Here is a 17393-nt window from a genome sequence, read left to right as displayed (position 1 = left end):
CAGAAGTGACTTTGACCATATTGGTGTCAGACGGGATGGTTTGAGTATCTCAGAAAGTGCTCATCACTTCACTGTGTGTGTAATGTCCAATTAATCTTTAAGGTTGTTTCTAAATTTAGCCTTAAAGATCACCTCGTGACCTTGAAGATAACCTCGTGACCTTGAAGATAACCTTGTGTTCTTGAAAATAACACCGAGACCTTGAAGATAACCTCACTTGTATTTGGAGGAAGCTGTGGTGGCCTTTAATTCAAGCCGCTCCTTTTTCCTTGACCCTGCTTGACCTTGAAGAAGACCCAGCGCTTGGTACTGGAGGTGACCACTCGGGATAGACCCAGCAAGGTCACCTGCTCCACTTTCTCCTGCTCCTCAAGAAGTGACGGTGAGCTGAGAGCTTTATCCAACACCGGATGAGCTGTGGGAGAGGACAGTGAGCTCAGAGAAGTTTGAGAGATTCAGTGGTACAGGTAGGTCAGCTGTGGTCCAGTTACATAGATATGCAATTCGACCACAGCAGCAAGATGAACATAGTCCAACTTTCTTGACGTATCAAAAGCATTCGTAAGGAACATATATGAATAAATAGATAGGGAGCAAAAGTACTAATAAAAACATCAATAACAACAACAACAACAATAACAAGAATAATATAACATTAATAATAATATAAATAAAATACTACTAATAATAATAATTAATAATATTAATAAAATAATAATAATTATAAGCCTCTAAGGCTTATTATTATAAGCCTCTAAGGTTAAGACTCGGTTTGAAGCTTTAATTATAATTGTTATTATTATTATTATTATTATTATTATTATTATTATTATTATTATTATTATTTAATCTTTACCAAGACTTTCAAGTGTTGGGTAGGATTATTAAGGTCTAGCCGACTTGCCGAGCTTCATACAGCTTACTACCACAAGCCTACCACACAGCTTACCACCACAAGTTACACACAGCCTACCACCACAAGTTACATACAGACTACCACCACAAGTTACGTCAGCCTACCACCACAAGTTACATACAGCCTACCACCACAAGTTACGTACAGCCTACCACCACAGGTTACATACAGCCTACCACCACAAGTTACATACAGCCTACCACCACAAGTTACATACAGCCTACCACCACAAGTTACGTACAGCCTACCACCACAAGTTACATACAGACTACCACCACAAGTTACGTACAGCCTACCACCACAAGTTACGTACAGCCTACCACCACAAGTTACATACAGCCTACCACCACAAGTTACGTACAGCCTACCACCACAGGTTACATACAGCCTACCACCACAAGTTACATACAGCCTACCACCACAAGTTACATACAGCCTACCACCACAAGTTACATACAGCCTACCACCACAAGTTACATACAGCCTACCACCACAAGTTACGTACAGCCTACCACCACAAGTTACATACAGACTACCACCACAAGTTACGTACAGCCTACCACCACAAGTTACATACAGTTTACCACCACAAGTTACATACAGCCTACCACCACAAGTTACGTACAGCCTACCACCACAAGTTATGTACAGCCTACCACCACAAGTTACGTACAGCCTACCACCACAAGTTACATACAGTTTACCACCACAAGTTGAACACAGCCTATTACAACAAGCTACACAAAGCCTACTTCCACATTACAAAGTTTCTCAGTCTCACCGCAACACTTCCTTTTATAGAAGCAGTACGTTGTGACAGCGACAGATATGACAAGGACGACCCCGACGACCACAGCCGCTGCTACTGCGACCCAGGGATGCGACGGGCAGACGGTGTCCCGGGTAGTCACCCACTTCGACGATCCCATCGACGACACCTCCATCCACAGCACCCAGTTAAGGCTCCACCAGTACGACGTCGGATATATGAAGACTGCTCCGTCCACTAACACCCTCAGGGCCCACTTATTCGTTATTTTCTGTTCGCTGCGAATTGCCTGCACAGTAAGGTTATACCAACGGCAGGCATCACTGAGGCCCAAAGTACTTGCGGACAACACCTGACTGTGAGAAGCTCCGGTCAAGTCGCCGAGTTTCCTGCTGACGGTGGCCAGAAGACTGTTGATTTTCCCGCGGACCTTCTCCAGAGGGCCCTCGAAGAGCCAGTTCTTTACTCCCTCCCACAAGTGATCTGGAAGTGTTTTGGCGCCGTCCGGCATCTTGCTGAGCTTGGCGAAGCCCAGAGTAATATTCAGAAAAGAGAAATCTGCCCCAGGCATCACGAAGAGTTTGAGGATCTGGTCCCGATCTGTGGACCTCTTCACCAGCGTGTAGGAGCCTGATGAGGTAATGACAAGGTCTGGCTCACAACCTGCTCCGCTGCTTCCCTGGCACTGATCTCGGGCGACAGAAGAAGGTGATGATGATGACACAACTCCACATAAAACCGATATTAATGTCCCAATAACAACACGCCAGCAGCCCGTCATTGCTAAAGGTCTCATTTACAGTTTAACAATAACCCGTAACTTACTGTAATAAATAACTTCTTCCGGACACTATCCATTACACATCACTTTCAGTAGCAATAGATAAGCGTATTTTCACTTCTGATTCAACCCTGGTGTCACTTTTTCATTCTCGTATGTGTGACTGAAAATCTGAGAGCAAATGTATCTCCTGTCAGAAGCAAAGTGTATATGACGGCCGCCACACACTGGAAACCCACTCACGTAACTGGGGTAGATAGCGGTCTAACACGCTTCCGGTAGTCAAGGGAAATCCCAGTCGCCTTTTTACACCTTTCTGCTCACATTGATGGCATCACACTGCTAGGTAATCAGCGCTACCTTGCGCACCATTAACATGATTCTAAGAATACACGAAAAGCCTGGCTAGTCAGAGAAGGAATCGCTGTTAACAGATCGAGCTTCCACCACTCCTTGATCTGAATGACATACTCTTGACTCTTCATGAAATAGAACAGTTCTAAGCCCATTCCGCACTTCTAGCAATATGTTTCAGACGTCATACACCACGAAGGGATATTACATTGGTATACAAAACTCATGTAACACTGTCGAGTTACGATCAGAGGCAGTTACGTCAGTGTGCTAAAGTCACTTAATGGTAGTGACACTGCCCGATAGACACATGATGGACGGATTGGCACTAATGGACAGACTGATATTCTCAGATTTTATTGACGCTTCTTGTCTCTACTGACTACAGTGTTTTAATTTGGTTAGATCTCTTTCCTAGTTGTAGCCATCTTCAGCTTCAGTTTTGCCATCATTACCATCATTATCATTACCACCACTACCACCATCCATCATTATCATCATCATCCTTATCACTAGCGACATCTTCACCATTTTTAGAGCTTTTATTTTGTGGAGATTTAAAATAAAACCTGTATATAAACCTTCCTATCTACCCTCTTTTTTTCTCTCTTCCCTCTCTTTCACATTCCTTCTAATATTCCCTTTCGCTCACGTCCTGTCCTCTCTCCATCATCTCTCGTCTTATCTCCCCTTCCCCTCCCCAGTCCTTCACTTCTCGTGCTCTCAAGGACTTGTTGTATCACACTTGCTGTGACATCACGCGGGGTTACCAACACTTCACGTCCTCTCTCGTAAACAAATCTAGTTGCCAGTGATGCTCTTGTTTATAAATTAATGACCATCACGCGATAAAAGTTTTTTCTGAATAATAATAATATAAATAAAATATTATGAAATAATAATTATTATAAACAATATTAATACATCCTTCACGTAATTTAATGTTATCCGTTGCGAATATTATCAACAAGTAGAGTTAAAAATTACAATGCACTATATATAGATTAAATAAAAATTGCATTAACATACATTAAAAATATATTTTGCTACCGAACTCATTGCGCCAAATTAATACATTCTCACATAATATGAAATTTAGCAATGTATTACGCTATGTCAGCAGTGGTATTCTGTTTGGCCTAACATTACTCCAGCATCACCACCATCAACGTTCGCAGAATATATACACAGAGAGGAACACATATCTGAGTGTTTATAGACCAAGTATATATTTTAATAACAAATATAGGGATGATATCCTTGTTAGTGTAGAGATGAATTTCGCCCTTGATGGCTTACGTGCTGTCTATAGTCCGTCGACCTAATGCATTACAATAATATAATCTTGAAAATGACATAGCGTTATTACATATTAGTGTTCCTATATCATATTAACATTGGTTGGTTAGGTGTTTGAACGTGAAGCCTATCAGCTACACGCTCAAATACACACACACACACACACACACACACAGGCAGGAACCATACACAGTTTTAAGACGAGGTTTGATAAAGCTCATGGAGAGGGGAGAGAGAGGGCCTAGTAGCAACCGGTGAAGAGGCGGGGCCAGGAGCTAGGACTCGACCCCTGCAACCACAAATAGGTGAGTACAAATAGGTGAGTACACACAGGATGTTCCAGAGATTGGACACAGTAACAAGGGGACACAGTTGGAAGTTGAAGACACAGATGAATCACAGGGATGTTATGAAGTATTTCTTCAGCCACAGAGTAGTCAGTAAGTGGAATAGTTTGGGAAGCGATGTAGTGGAGGCAGGATCCATACATAGCTTTAAGCAGAGGTATGATAAAGCTCACGGTTCAGGGAGAGTGACCTAGTAGCGATCAGTGAAGAGGCGGGGCCAGGAGCTCGGACTCGACTCCTGCAACCTCAACTAGGTGAGTACAACTAGGTGAGTACACACACACACACATATATATGTTAGGAGTTAATGGAGACGAATGGTTTTTGGGACCTGACGAGCTGTTGGAGGGTGACCAGAGTAATATTTTGTGAAGGGATTCAGGGAAACCGGTTGGCCGGACTTGAGTCCTGGAAATGGGAAGTGCAATGCCTACACTTTAAAGGAGGGGTTTGGGATATTGGCAGTTTTGAAAGACATCTAAACTGTCGTATCTGAGTGCCTCTGCAAAGGCAGTGATTATGTGGGACTGATGGTGATAGTGTTGAATAATGATGAATTTTTTTGCTTTAATTTTGGGGTTTTCTTTCATTTTGGGTTACCCTGCCTCGTTGGGAAACGGTTAAAATTTTTTTTATATATAATGAATAAGGTATAATTTTTTTTTAATTTTGCACCAAAACTAGCTTAGACTCCAACCTGATCTAGATAAAACAGGCATATATCATTTTAGCTGAATCCCACTCAGCCTATCTTAGGTCAGCCTAAATTTACTTAATATTATTTAACGTCATTGAAATATATTAATTTTGTGATGTTCAAACAGATTTTTGCATAGTTATTGCAACAGTGAATTTAGGCTGCATTATAAGACAAGACTGCACTGTGCCTAAAAATATAAACAACAGGACCATGAGCCTCTCGGTAATGATGAATAAAATCTGACTAAAAGAAATTTATGTAGAGGAATTTAAAAGAACAAGATAATCGTAATTAGTTACAGAGTAGTAATGAGATCTACCATGGAGGTGCATCTTAGGGATCGGATCGTAGGTTTTAAAATTAATCTAGCGCATTGTTAAGTACATATTAACATATTCAAGCCTGTAAGTCCACCACGTTTGATGAAACGGTCACTGCTGGCGTGGCCTGATATAGTGCCTCCACCAGTGTCAGTTCATATTATGACAAACAACCATTTACTGAACAAAAAATAAGCAGATATTTTGAGCTTTATCATATCCAGTTTCGTCAGTCAATATATCATCAGAAAATCTAATCAATAATGACCGAGTTGCAAGGACATACAATTTAGTCAAACATTGACTTGCATATTAAATATGATGAGAATTAAAACACCTCCTGTCATGATGTCTAGTTCAAAGTCTTTAGTTGCAATCCTATGTTCATGGAATAGCTCAGATGATCTGTTAGAGAAGTAGCCTTTGATTCAGCGAACGCGCCGTTTATCAACATCAATGGAATTAGTAAAGAATGAAAGTCACAACACCGTTTCTACAACACTTCACAAACATCCATTATCAAGTCACGTCATAATAGTGGTCCAGAATAGGCGGAAACGTCGTCTAAACTCTAAAGTCTCCTTACCAAGCTGTAGATTATTTGTGAATTACCGTTATACTTTCTGGTAAGTTCACTGGGGATAGCTTATCAGCTGATAATATATAAGGATTATTTTTCTCCCTTTTAGTCGAAGATGGTGTTTGCTGCTTTCTTTTGAGTTGTTGCTGGACGCCTCGCCATATTTACTCCTACTCAGTGTTTGATGTCGATCAACTGGGTTCCATGGCCCTTTCCCCCTCCCCCAGCACCTATTATACATCTAACAACTGATGACAGCCCTCCATTGCTTGGACCATATATACTCTGAACTCTTGCCTACTTATTCCCAGTGGTACAGCAGATGAAGAGCATGGAAATAAGAGTTGTAATGCAGTTATGTACAGTCCTTCAGTACATTAATCTTTGCAGCCAGGGAATTGAGAAGTTTTAACTCTTTGGAAGGCTTGCAGACTCAGCCTCTCAAAGGTTTAGCACTGGCAACTAGTGACAGATACAAGCTAAACTGGATTTTGTTGTTTGGGCTGAGGAATAGGAATGATAAGACTGTTGATTCAAAAGTTTAAGAGGGTCTCAGTCGCCTTTTTCTATAGCGGGAAAATCTTTTACTATTTTCAATGTCTTTAGTGGGCATTTTCCTGTTTGGTGTGTGTGTGTGTGTGTGTGTGTGTGTGTGTGTGTGTGTGTGTGTGTGTGTGTGAGTGTGTACTTTTTGGCAATGACTGCTTAGCTGTGCCGGAAAGAGGTGGCAAGTTGCTAGCCCCGACGATCATTAAATCTTTAAGAGACTTTCCCAGAGCTGACAACCTCATTCGCCTTCCCCATCAATACAAAAATGGGAAAGGCAGAACCCCTTCTCATTTCACTGACAGTGAAAAAAAAATCAGAGTCCAGGTGAGCAAGAAAATTGAAGAGGGCAACACAATGGGGTCAGTCAGGATAATCACTAGGGAAGATATAGTTCATCTCAGGGATGCTGACACTGCTCAAGCACTTAGAGAAAAACACCCTGCCAGAGAAACCAGGGACATCAGTAGTTCGAAGACCCCTGTCCCCACTGTGGAACCACTGTTTGTGCAAGATTCAGATGTGTACGAAGCAGTTATGTCGTTTCGTCTGGCCTTCGCCCTTGCCCTTCGCCTTGCCTCCCCATGTTCTCGCTGAATACAGGTGTATTTGTGGTAGTGAATCGGCAGATTTATTCAGGTATTGTGGTATTGTGTGCCATAGATCTGAAGGGAAAACTGCAAAGCATGAAGAGGTTAATAACATCAAGAGGAACCACACAACAGCCAGATGCCCAGCAATAAGGGAGCCACCCCAACTGTGCAGGTCTGATGGCAAACAAAAGCGCCCAGATGGTATCACTAAGCCAGGGCAGACGGCAAGCAGGTGGTGTGGAAGTACACATGTGTGTGTCTACATTGGTTGATACTTATCTCCAGTACACCAGGGAGGAAGGAGGGACAGCTGCCAGCTTCAGGGAGTTCGATAAGTCTAGAAAATACGGTGAACTTGCCTATTATGTGTTTGTTCCCATAGGCTTGAAATCCCTTGGCCCATGGGGAAAGAGTGCATCTAAGTTTCTTAAGGAGCTAGGCAGAAGACTCATTAGGTAACTTAAGGTTCCCAGGACAACTAGTTTTCTACTCCAGCGATTCAGCTCTGCGATTCAGAGAGGTAATACCTCTTGTGTCCTGGGTACACACCCCACCTCTGAGGAGCTGGAAGAGATATTTGCATTGTAGTCTGATAAACACGTAGCAATATGTACTTGAAATGTATTCCTCAAACCTCATGTGTTGTATGCCATTTTTATATCAGCAGTGTATCTTTTCAGCCTTGTGTACCATATTATGTGATAAAATATACCTTTTGGTAAAAAAAATAAAAGATGGGATGGTAAGGGAAGTGGAACATTCAAATGGCTTAAAGAAGAAATTCAAACATTTTTCCTCAAGCCTCTTTATCCACTTCTCCGAGGCTATGGTCCCCACAATTTGCACTAAGGGTGGACCCAATCGTATTACACAAAAAATTATATATATATATATATATATATATATATATATATATATATATATATATATATATATATATATATATATATATATATATATATATATATATATATATGTATATATAGTTAGTGTTAACATTTCATAGTTAAATGAGACGTGCCAATTAAACAGGAATACAGGGACATTCCTATTTAATTCATTTTGTGCATATTTTACCCATGCAATTATCAAAACTAAAAAAGATCTGCCGACCATGTAATTAAACCAGGCATCCAGGAAATGTTATGCAACAGCGTCCATAGGATTCAGAAAATATGAATAGTTATCCAGGCTGTTTTGAATATGTTCTCTTCGAGTCATTTTTGTTCATATCATTATTGAAGGAAATGTTTTTTTTTCATTCGTTTTGGCTTCGGGGATTGAATTTTCGATGTCTCCATTTTTCATGTTTTCCTGCAGAGAAGCATTATGTGCAGCGTAGTGTCCCCTGTAGATAATTTTAATGGAAGTTTGACGGTTATTTGGGAAGTTTCTTCTGTGGATACTGAAGCATCAGTGAATTTCTGGATTTACACCAGAGTGTATTAATTAATTTCCTGACCTCAGTGTATCTCAGCAGATTATCTTCGTATAAATTCTTCGCGTAGAAAGTCTCTACTTAAAGGTAATTTTCTGAAATACTAGATTTCTTTGAGTGAGCTTTAGTATTTTGGTTATTATCTAAGAAATATATCTTTTAATTCATTAAACTCTTCAATATTTTTTTACTCAGCTCATACTTGGGAAATTATTGAACATTTAATTAATCTACGAAAGCTCATAATATTTTCAGCGTAATGTGTTTACAGTTTAAGTAATTTGTTTACAGGTTAGGTTGAATGCTGAACATGGTTGCAATGTACATAGGTGCCTAAAAGTAAGATATGCATAATACAATGCAACATTGTATTGTATTATGCATATCTTACTTTTAGGTACCTATGTACATTGTAACCATGTTCAGCATTCGGTTTTGTAAGAAAATTTTCAATATAACATCCAAACTCTTCCTACTTAATTAATTTTTTTACTACCTACTTGGAATAAATGTAGGGAGTATACACACACACACACACACACACACACATCACATTAAACAAAAAAAGACAAACAGTCATATTCAGTCAATAATATGTTGGTTCTCCCTCACCATGAAAGACTTCTTCATATACATTCTCTACTTAAGAATTTTAAAATAAAAGTTGCATTTAAAAATCTTAATTCAGATTAAAAATTTCTGATTAAAAATTCCCTCAAAACTGTTGATGGCTGTGTCTATAATACATACATAAGGGGGATTACCAACAGACCCCTGGCAGTCTTCAAGCTGGCACTGGACAAGCACCTAAAGTCGGTTCCTGACCAGCCGGGCTGTGGCTCGTACGTTGGTTTGCGTGCAGCCAGCAGTAACAGCCTAGTTGATCAGGCTCTGATCCACCAGGAGGCCTGGTCACAGACCGGGCCGCGGGGGCGTTGACCCCCGGAACTCTCTCCAGGTAAACTCCAGGTAATAAGATTCCCGTAAAAAAATGTGAAAAAGTTTATTACGGTCAAACTGGTAAAGGCCTTGAATTAAGATTACAACAGCATAAATATTGCATTAGAACTAAGCAAGAGTCTAATGCTCTGTTTATTCATGTGAGAGATTTTAACCACCCAATTAATTTTCAAAAGGCCTTGAAAGTTGTATCAAGTCTATGGTTGAGTGAAATATAATTGAACCAAGCGTCATAAGTGTTATGTCGTAGGTGAGGTGACATCTCAGCCTTATAAGCCTTCTAAATTTACTTAGTCATTTATTTCAAGCCAGAGGCAAAATGCATTGTACTATCCACACCGAGAGGTCTGTCTTTGGTGCGCTCTTTATCGCTGGGTTCATGGGGCTGAGCGTCATAAGGCCTGAGGCCACATTTAGTTGGGGTTATATAAGCGCCTTGTGAATGGGAGGTATTCATCGTCGATTCAAGGAAGGGGAGAATAAGTCTTGCTCCCTGGATCAAGAGCCCCTTATCAGCATCAATGCACCGTTCTTGAAGGGAAGTGACCTCTGTCACGTGTTTAAGATTCTCATTGTCTCGCTATAGCTTGTGAGAGGAGTGTTAGCATTGTGTACACAGTGTTGTGTACTGCATTATGGATACAGTATCGTGTATACAGGACTGTGTATACACTAGTGTGTATGCACTGTTATGTATACAGCATTGCGTATACACTAGTGTGTTGTGTATGCACTGTTAGGTTTACAGTATTGTGTATACACTAGTGTGTATGCACTGTTATGTATACAGTATTCTGTATACACTAGTGTGTTTGCACTGTTATGTATACAGTGTTGTGTATATTGTGTTATGTATACACTTATGTATACCGTATCATGTCTACAGTATTATGTATACCGTATCATGTCTACAGTATTATGTATTTATTTTGTCCTTACATATCCAACTTCCTGCATGCGAGATACAGTCAGTATGTTCACTCAATCCAGTCAACATACTCAACCACACACACCACATATTCCACTACACTCAGCATTCTCAACCACACACACCACATATTACACCACACTCGACATATTAAAACACACACACCACATGCCCATTCTTCATAAGAATACATCCTTTGATTGTTTCTCTCGTTATTTATTCCAGGAAGTAGGTATGTACGTGTTATTATGGAAGAGAGAGATCTTCTTAGTTCACACTGTAATATATTATTATTATTATTATTATTATTATTATTATTATTATTATTATTATTATTATCTTTGGCACCTACTAACACATGCCGACTTTGTGACACTCGTAGCATTCATTGGCATTTATGTCATCTGTTGGTACTCATTATTATTGTTATTGCATCATTATTTTTTGTGTTATTACACACATACACGCACACGCACACACACACACACACACACACACACACACACACACACACACACACACACACACACACACACACACACACACACACACACACACACACACACACACACACGTATTTCTTCAGTCACAGAGTAGTCAGGAAGTGGAATAGTTTGGGAAGCGATTTAGTGGAGGCAGGATCCATACATAGCTTTAAGCAGAGGTATGATAAAGCGACCAGTGAAGAGGCGGGGCCAGGAGCTTGGACTCGACCCCTGCAACCTCAACTAGGTGAGTGACTAGGTGAGTACACACACCTAGTGACCTAGTAGCGACCAGTGAAGAGGCGGGGCCAGGAGCTTGGACTCGACCCCTGCAACCTCAACTAGGTGAGTACAACTAGGTGAGTACACACACACACGCGCACACACACACACACACACGCGCACACACACACACACGCGCACACACACACACGCGCGCACACACACACACACGCGCACACACACACACACACACACACACACACACACACACACACACACACACACACACACACACACACACACACACACACACACACACACACACACACACACACACACACATACACACACACATACACACACACACGCGCGCGCACACACACACACACACACACACACACACACACACACACACACACACACACACACACACACACACACACACACACACACACACCGAGACTTGCCATCTTGCCAGCTTCATAAGTGTACAGACGTTCACTTTGGCCAACTCTTCCCCAGGGACAACACGGGTGTCTGCCTAGCATCCCGAATCCTCTCCATCCTTCACTCTCCCTCACTCTCACTCTCCCTCCATCACTCTTCCTTGACAGGAACCAACCAGAATCTCATCCTAGCCCCTCTCGGCTCCAACTTTTGAGTCCATAATGGGTTGGATTCCATCTGCTCTTTTCCTACTCTTCCTTAAAGGTATTCCAGTCACAAGATCGAGTGGTTGAATTGGGATAGGGAGGCTGAGCATCACAATATGCTCCCGTCATATTCTCAATAACCTGCTTCACATTTGAGATGCGGAAGAATTATTGGAATCTGTTTCTACATGTATGTTTGCATCATATTTGTGATAGTGTGGTGTCACCTTTACCTCTCTCAGTCAGTGATGATGATCATTTAGTCAAAAGTATTTAGAGAATCTTATTTATTCTGGAATAATTGTGATTCTTTTTCTTCGTCTTATATATGTCGTGCCTAATAGGTAAAACTTGCGATTCTGGCTTAAATAGCAACACTCTTCTTGCCAAATAAGGCAAACGACGATTTGTGTATGCAATAATTTCGCAAAAATCATTCTGAACATAAAGAAAAAAATATATTTCATTGTGTTTATTTATTATTAAATAACTGTAAACTTATAGAAATATATTTAATTGGATTAGGCTAAATTAAATTGCACTTGCTATAATAAGGTTAGGTAAGTTTTCTATTAATTTTCACATTAACATAAATGAAAAAATATATCTTTAAACGTATAAGAGAAAATTTTAGGAAGAGCTTAATTTAAATGTGTTCTTGCTAAGTGACCAGTTTTACCTATTCGTCACGACATATATATGTCGTGACGGATAAGTACTGGTACTGAACCTTGTGGTACCCCACTCACCATATGTACTGGTACTGAACCTTGTAGTACCCCACTCACCATATGTACTGGTACTGAACCTTGTGGTACCCCACTCACCATATGTACTGGTACTGAACCTTGTAGTACCCCACTCACCATATGTACTGGTACTGAACCTTGTGGTACCCCTCTCACCATATGCACTGGTACTCGCTTACCATGCGGTGGGCCAAAACATCATGGGTTCGAGTCCTTGGCTAGTCGCAGTGTTGTTATTGATCAATACCACTCGCTTGTAGTTACAATAATATAAAATACTGCTTGTTGGACTAGTACACCAAACAGGGAGTAGAATGAAAATTAGCTCAGAGGCACCCACACCACCGTATGTCCTCGGACCAAGGGTAACACACCTAGCTTGGCTGGGTGGTTGGTTTTATAAGATTTGGTGACCCTGTAGGTTAGAGCCTCATGTGATTTTCGCTCACCATGAGGTGGGCCAAAACATCATGGGTTCGAGTCCTTGGCTAGCCGCAGTGTTGTTATTTATCAATACCAATCGTTCGTGGTTACAATAATGTATATTATTATTATATATATATATATATATATATATATATATATATATATATATATATATATATATATATATATATATATATATATATACATACGTATATATATATACGTATATATATATATACGTATATATATATATATATATATATATATATATATATATATATATATATATATATATATATATATATATATATATATATATATATGCAAAACAACGAGTGGTTGTTTTGCATATTCTGAAATCACCTGTTTACTGTGATCTTATTGCATATATGTATATATATATATATATATATATATATATATATATATATATATATATATATATATATATATATATATATATATATATATATATATATATATATATATATATATATATATATATATATATATATATATATATATATATATGTATGTATGTATGTATGTATGTATGTATATACTCTGAACTATTAAATCGGAAATGAACAAATTTTTGGAGATTAGCTCCCCAAAGGAAGTCAGACTCCCGGCTCCAGTGCACTGTCAGGAGCTTATGAAGTTAAATAAATGTCTCGTTAACAATAATTTCTTTTTCGGTTCCATCTTTTCCAATGTAAATAAATGTTTATGTCATTGTTGAATCAATGACATTTCTGAAGTTCAAGTTCTGAACCTATTTTGGCAATCGCGCGCGCGCACATTCATGCACTCGCACACACACACACACACACACACACACACACGCACACACACACACACACACACACACACACACACACACACACACACACACACACACACACACACACACACACACACACACACACACACACACACACACTAACACACACACGTCGCCCTAAAAGAAATGAAATTCAATTCTTCCTTCATCAGAGGAATTTAAAGAGTTGAGTTTTCTTGTTTTACAGCCAAACTGACTGACGGCTTTATTGGGCAGTTGATAAGTGTGCTTCTTTCTTACTTTATTTCCTCCTTCCTTTTCTTCTTTTTCTTCGTCTTCTGTTTCTTCTTCGTCTATTTTTCTACATTCTAAAACTTTTTGCCAAAATATATTTTATATATAATTTCCTATATAATATTTCATATTTAAAAGTTTCAATCTTTTGTTTTCATCGTGACTCATTTTTTTGCATCATGTACAAACTTGTTCATATAGATTCTCACATCTACTATATGGTAATATTGATCATGTTAAGTGCTAGTAATGTTCCTTGTGGTACCCCACTCACCATGTGTACTGGTACTGAACCTTGTGGTACCCCACTCACCATGTGTTCTGGTACTGAACCTTGTGGTACCCCACTCACCATGTGTTCTGGTACTGAACCTTGTGGTACCCCACTTACCATATGTACTGGTACTGAACCTTGTGGTACCCCACTTACCATATGTACTGGTACTGAACCTTGTGGTACCCCACTCACCATATGTACTGGTACTGAACCTGGTGGTACCCCACTCACCATATGTACTGGTACTGAACCTTGTGGTACCCCACTAGTAACCCACGTATACCAAGACTTTTTTTCCTTTCATTGCTGTTCATATTTTTTCACGAAACTAAAAATCTCATATCCACTCACAGTCATTTTATTTTTCCAATATTCTGTCGTTTCCAAATTAGTCTTTTATGGTGGACTCTATCAGTTGCTTTTATTAAAGTCCAAGTAAATTAAGTCAGCCCATGCATTTTTTTAATAATTTCGTAAACAGCATAAAAGCCCAACTAGTTAGATGTAAAACATTTTAACGATCTAAATGTGTGTATATCTGTAAACAGACACTGAATGTGTGTATATCTGTATAGACGCTAACTGAATGTGTGTATATTAATGTATAAAAGTAAAAATGTATATATTTGGAAACAAACACGAATATGTTCATATATGAATGCAAACAAAAGCCGAATGTATGTTTATGTATATCCGTTTATAAACACTAATCGAATATCTATATCTGTATAAACACAAAATGAGCGTGTGTACAGTATATTTTTATACAAACACACATGATATGTACATTTGTATAAAAACACAAGCTTGGTGTGTATGTCTGTCTACAGATACAAACTAAGTGTGTATGTTTAAAAAAAATGCATTAAATATTTTAAATTGGTAAGAAATAAACTCCATGTAAAAGAATATAACAGAAGATAAAAAGAGTATCGTATATTTATGTCTTTATCTGAGTCGGTCTTCGGCAGACTAGAGAGCGTTGAACAGTACCTCGGATGTAAGTTCAAATGCTCCGTACTCATCTTGGACCTGGAATAGTTTGTAATTGCCCACATAGTGGGGTAAATAACTCTTAGGTACCGTGAAGACTTTTACTTACCACGACGTTTTGCTCGCACTGGACTTTATCTGGTAACTAAGTTGATGGAACCTACTGTGTGCCATTAACTTTGTGTCATTTACGGTGTGTTATTAACCTCGTCTCTTTTAGTATCATTTACTGCCTGTCATTTAGTGTGTGCCATGTACTACACCAATTACATTCTTATTCCTTGTTTTATTTCCTCAATGTTTGTTCGTTTGGTGTTTATATCTGCATATTAGTGTCCGATTGTTTCCTCTTAAGAAACCCAACACAGGTTTCACACATTAGATTAAAAAAAAAAGAATATTTTCCTACTGTGACAAACTTTCAAAGAATTATTACATTCACCAGAGGTGAAAATGGCCTTCCAAATCAGTGTAATTCTTCTGATTGTCTGCCACTGTAATTACAGGGTGTGAAGACAACTTTGCAGAAACATTTCCGGCGAATTTTGTGTCAAACTAAACCAAAAATTTACTGAAGAGAATGCATATAAAGAAAAGTTAATATTATGTGTGTGGGTACGTACACTAGCGCGTGCACACACAGGAGTACGTGCATATTTGTGTGCAAATAGAGTACAGTGAATGCATTATTCATGTGCATGTATATGTATGCGCGAGTTAATATGCAGGATCACATATATACATACAAATGTGTGAATTTTAAAATGAATTGCTTAAAACTTTATCAAAATATATTACAGTTTCAATCTTTTAAGTAAACATTCTGCAAGTTCATCAAAACCTCAATGAAAACAAATATTTTTATGCATTATCTCAATAAAATTCCCTTTAATTTTATTTCTTTTAGACAAGCCATTAACAATATTAAAAACATATTCATTTTTAAATTAATTCAACTGATATTCATACCCCACTGTAAAGAGTTGAAGTTCATGTAATATTGATAAGTCAGACCATCATTTAATGCCCTGAAGCTGCAAAAAAAAAAAAAAAAAAAATTCTGGTTATGGAACTGTGTATAGTAATGATCTTTCTGAACTAAATGAGAGGGAAAATGTTGGTTTTCCACCAAAAGATAGGGAGTATGGTAACTTTGCTAACTACACTCAAGGGAGAATGGGGTCGTTCTCCTGGATAGCAAATGCTATCCTTCTGTTGCTTGTGAGACTGTGGAATCCTACTGTATGTGAGAGAGACCAGAAACTTTTCTAAGATATGCCAGAGGAAGACTGGGATTCATTAAATTTACAAGAAGGGGAATTGCATCCTCTTGACCTGAGTATCTCTGAACTCTCTCTCTCTCTCTCTCTCTCTCTCTCTCTCTCTCTCTCTCTCTCTCTCTCTCTCTCTCTCTCTCTCTCTCTCTCTCTCTCTCTCTCTGTGTGTGTGTGTGTTGTTAGTCTTCTTACTTGTATCTTGTGCCCTTTGTGAAGGCTTAGTCAGCCTCCCTGTAAGATCTTAAGTAGGTATTACCAAGGCTGGCTCCTCCTCAGGAAAATTAATGAATAGAAAAAGAATAATAACATATGAATATAAACACTTTATTATAATTGAAAATATAAAACATTTAAATATGAACTTTTATCCTACGTGAAAGAGAAATGAAAAATGAAATATAAAAATTATATTTGAATTCAACGTTAATATGTACAGTTAGACTGGGGTGTCTGGTTGATGATGACACCTCGCATTGTAGAAATTGTAGCCGTTGCTGATGATGGGGGGGGGGGGGTCACAGCTGGTGAGTGACAACTCAACGACTATTTCGTCACAGTGTCTCTAGCCTTGAATAATCCGTCAAGATGATAGGAACGCAGGTCCTTCACCACTGCAAAAATGAGGGGTAGTTGCCTGGGGTTGGCTACACTCAGGTATGTAGATAAAAAGGTGATGTCCTAGAACTCATGTAAAGTTAGTCT

The 17393-nt window shown here is 38.9% G+C and overlaps 2 protein-coding genes across 2 annotated transcripts in view; both read right to left on the bottom strand.

Annotated features, from left to right (window-relative positions):
- Positions 1-279: 279 nt before the first annotated feature.
- LOC128693126 (probable G-protein coupled receptor No9) overlaps positions 280-17393 on the bottom strand; it is a 29945-nt gene continuing 12831 nt past the window's right edge. Inside the window, exon 2 of the mRNA XM_070089304.1 lies at positions 280-415. The gene's annotated coding sequence lies outside the window, so the exon portion shown is untranslated. The remainder of the gene's footprint in view (positions 416-17393) is intronic.
- Positions 1035-2648, bottom strand: LOC138850946 (uncharacterized). Its single transcript, XM_070089305.1, has one exon. The coding sequence runs from the start codon at positions 2479-2481 to the stop codon at positions 1654-1656; it is 828 nt and encodes a 275-aa protein (XP_069945406.1). The 5' UTR covers positions 2482-2648; the 3' UTR covers positions 1035-1653.

This window comes from Cherax quadricarinatus, chromosome 28 (genome assembly GCF_038502225.1).
Source record: "Cherax quadricarinatus isolate ZL_2023a chromosome 28, ASM3850222v1, whole genome shotgun sequence".
Lineage (NCBI taxonomy): Eukaryota > Metazoa > Arthropoda > Malacostraca > Decapoda > Parastacidae > Cherax > Cherax quadricarinatus.
The sequence above is the reverse complement of the archived record's forward strand: the minus strand, read 5'-3'. Positions and strand labels throughout refer to the sequence as shown.

Excerpts from the sequence above, each read along its gene's own strand:
- LOC138850946 (XM_070089305.1), bottom strand. The coding sequence starts at position 2,481 with ATGAGACCTTTAGCAATGACGGGCTGCTGGCGTGTTGTTATTGGGACA.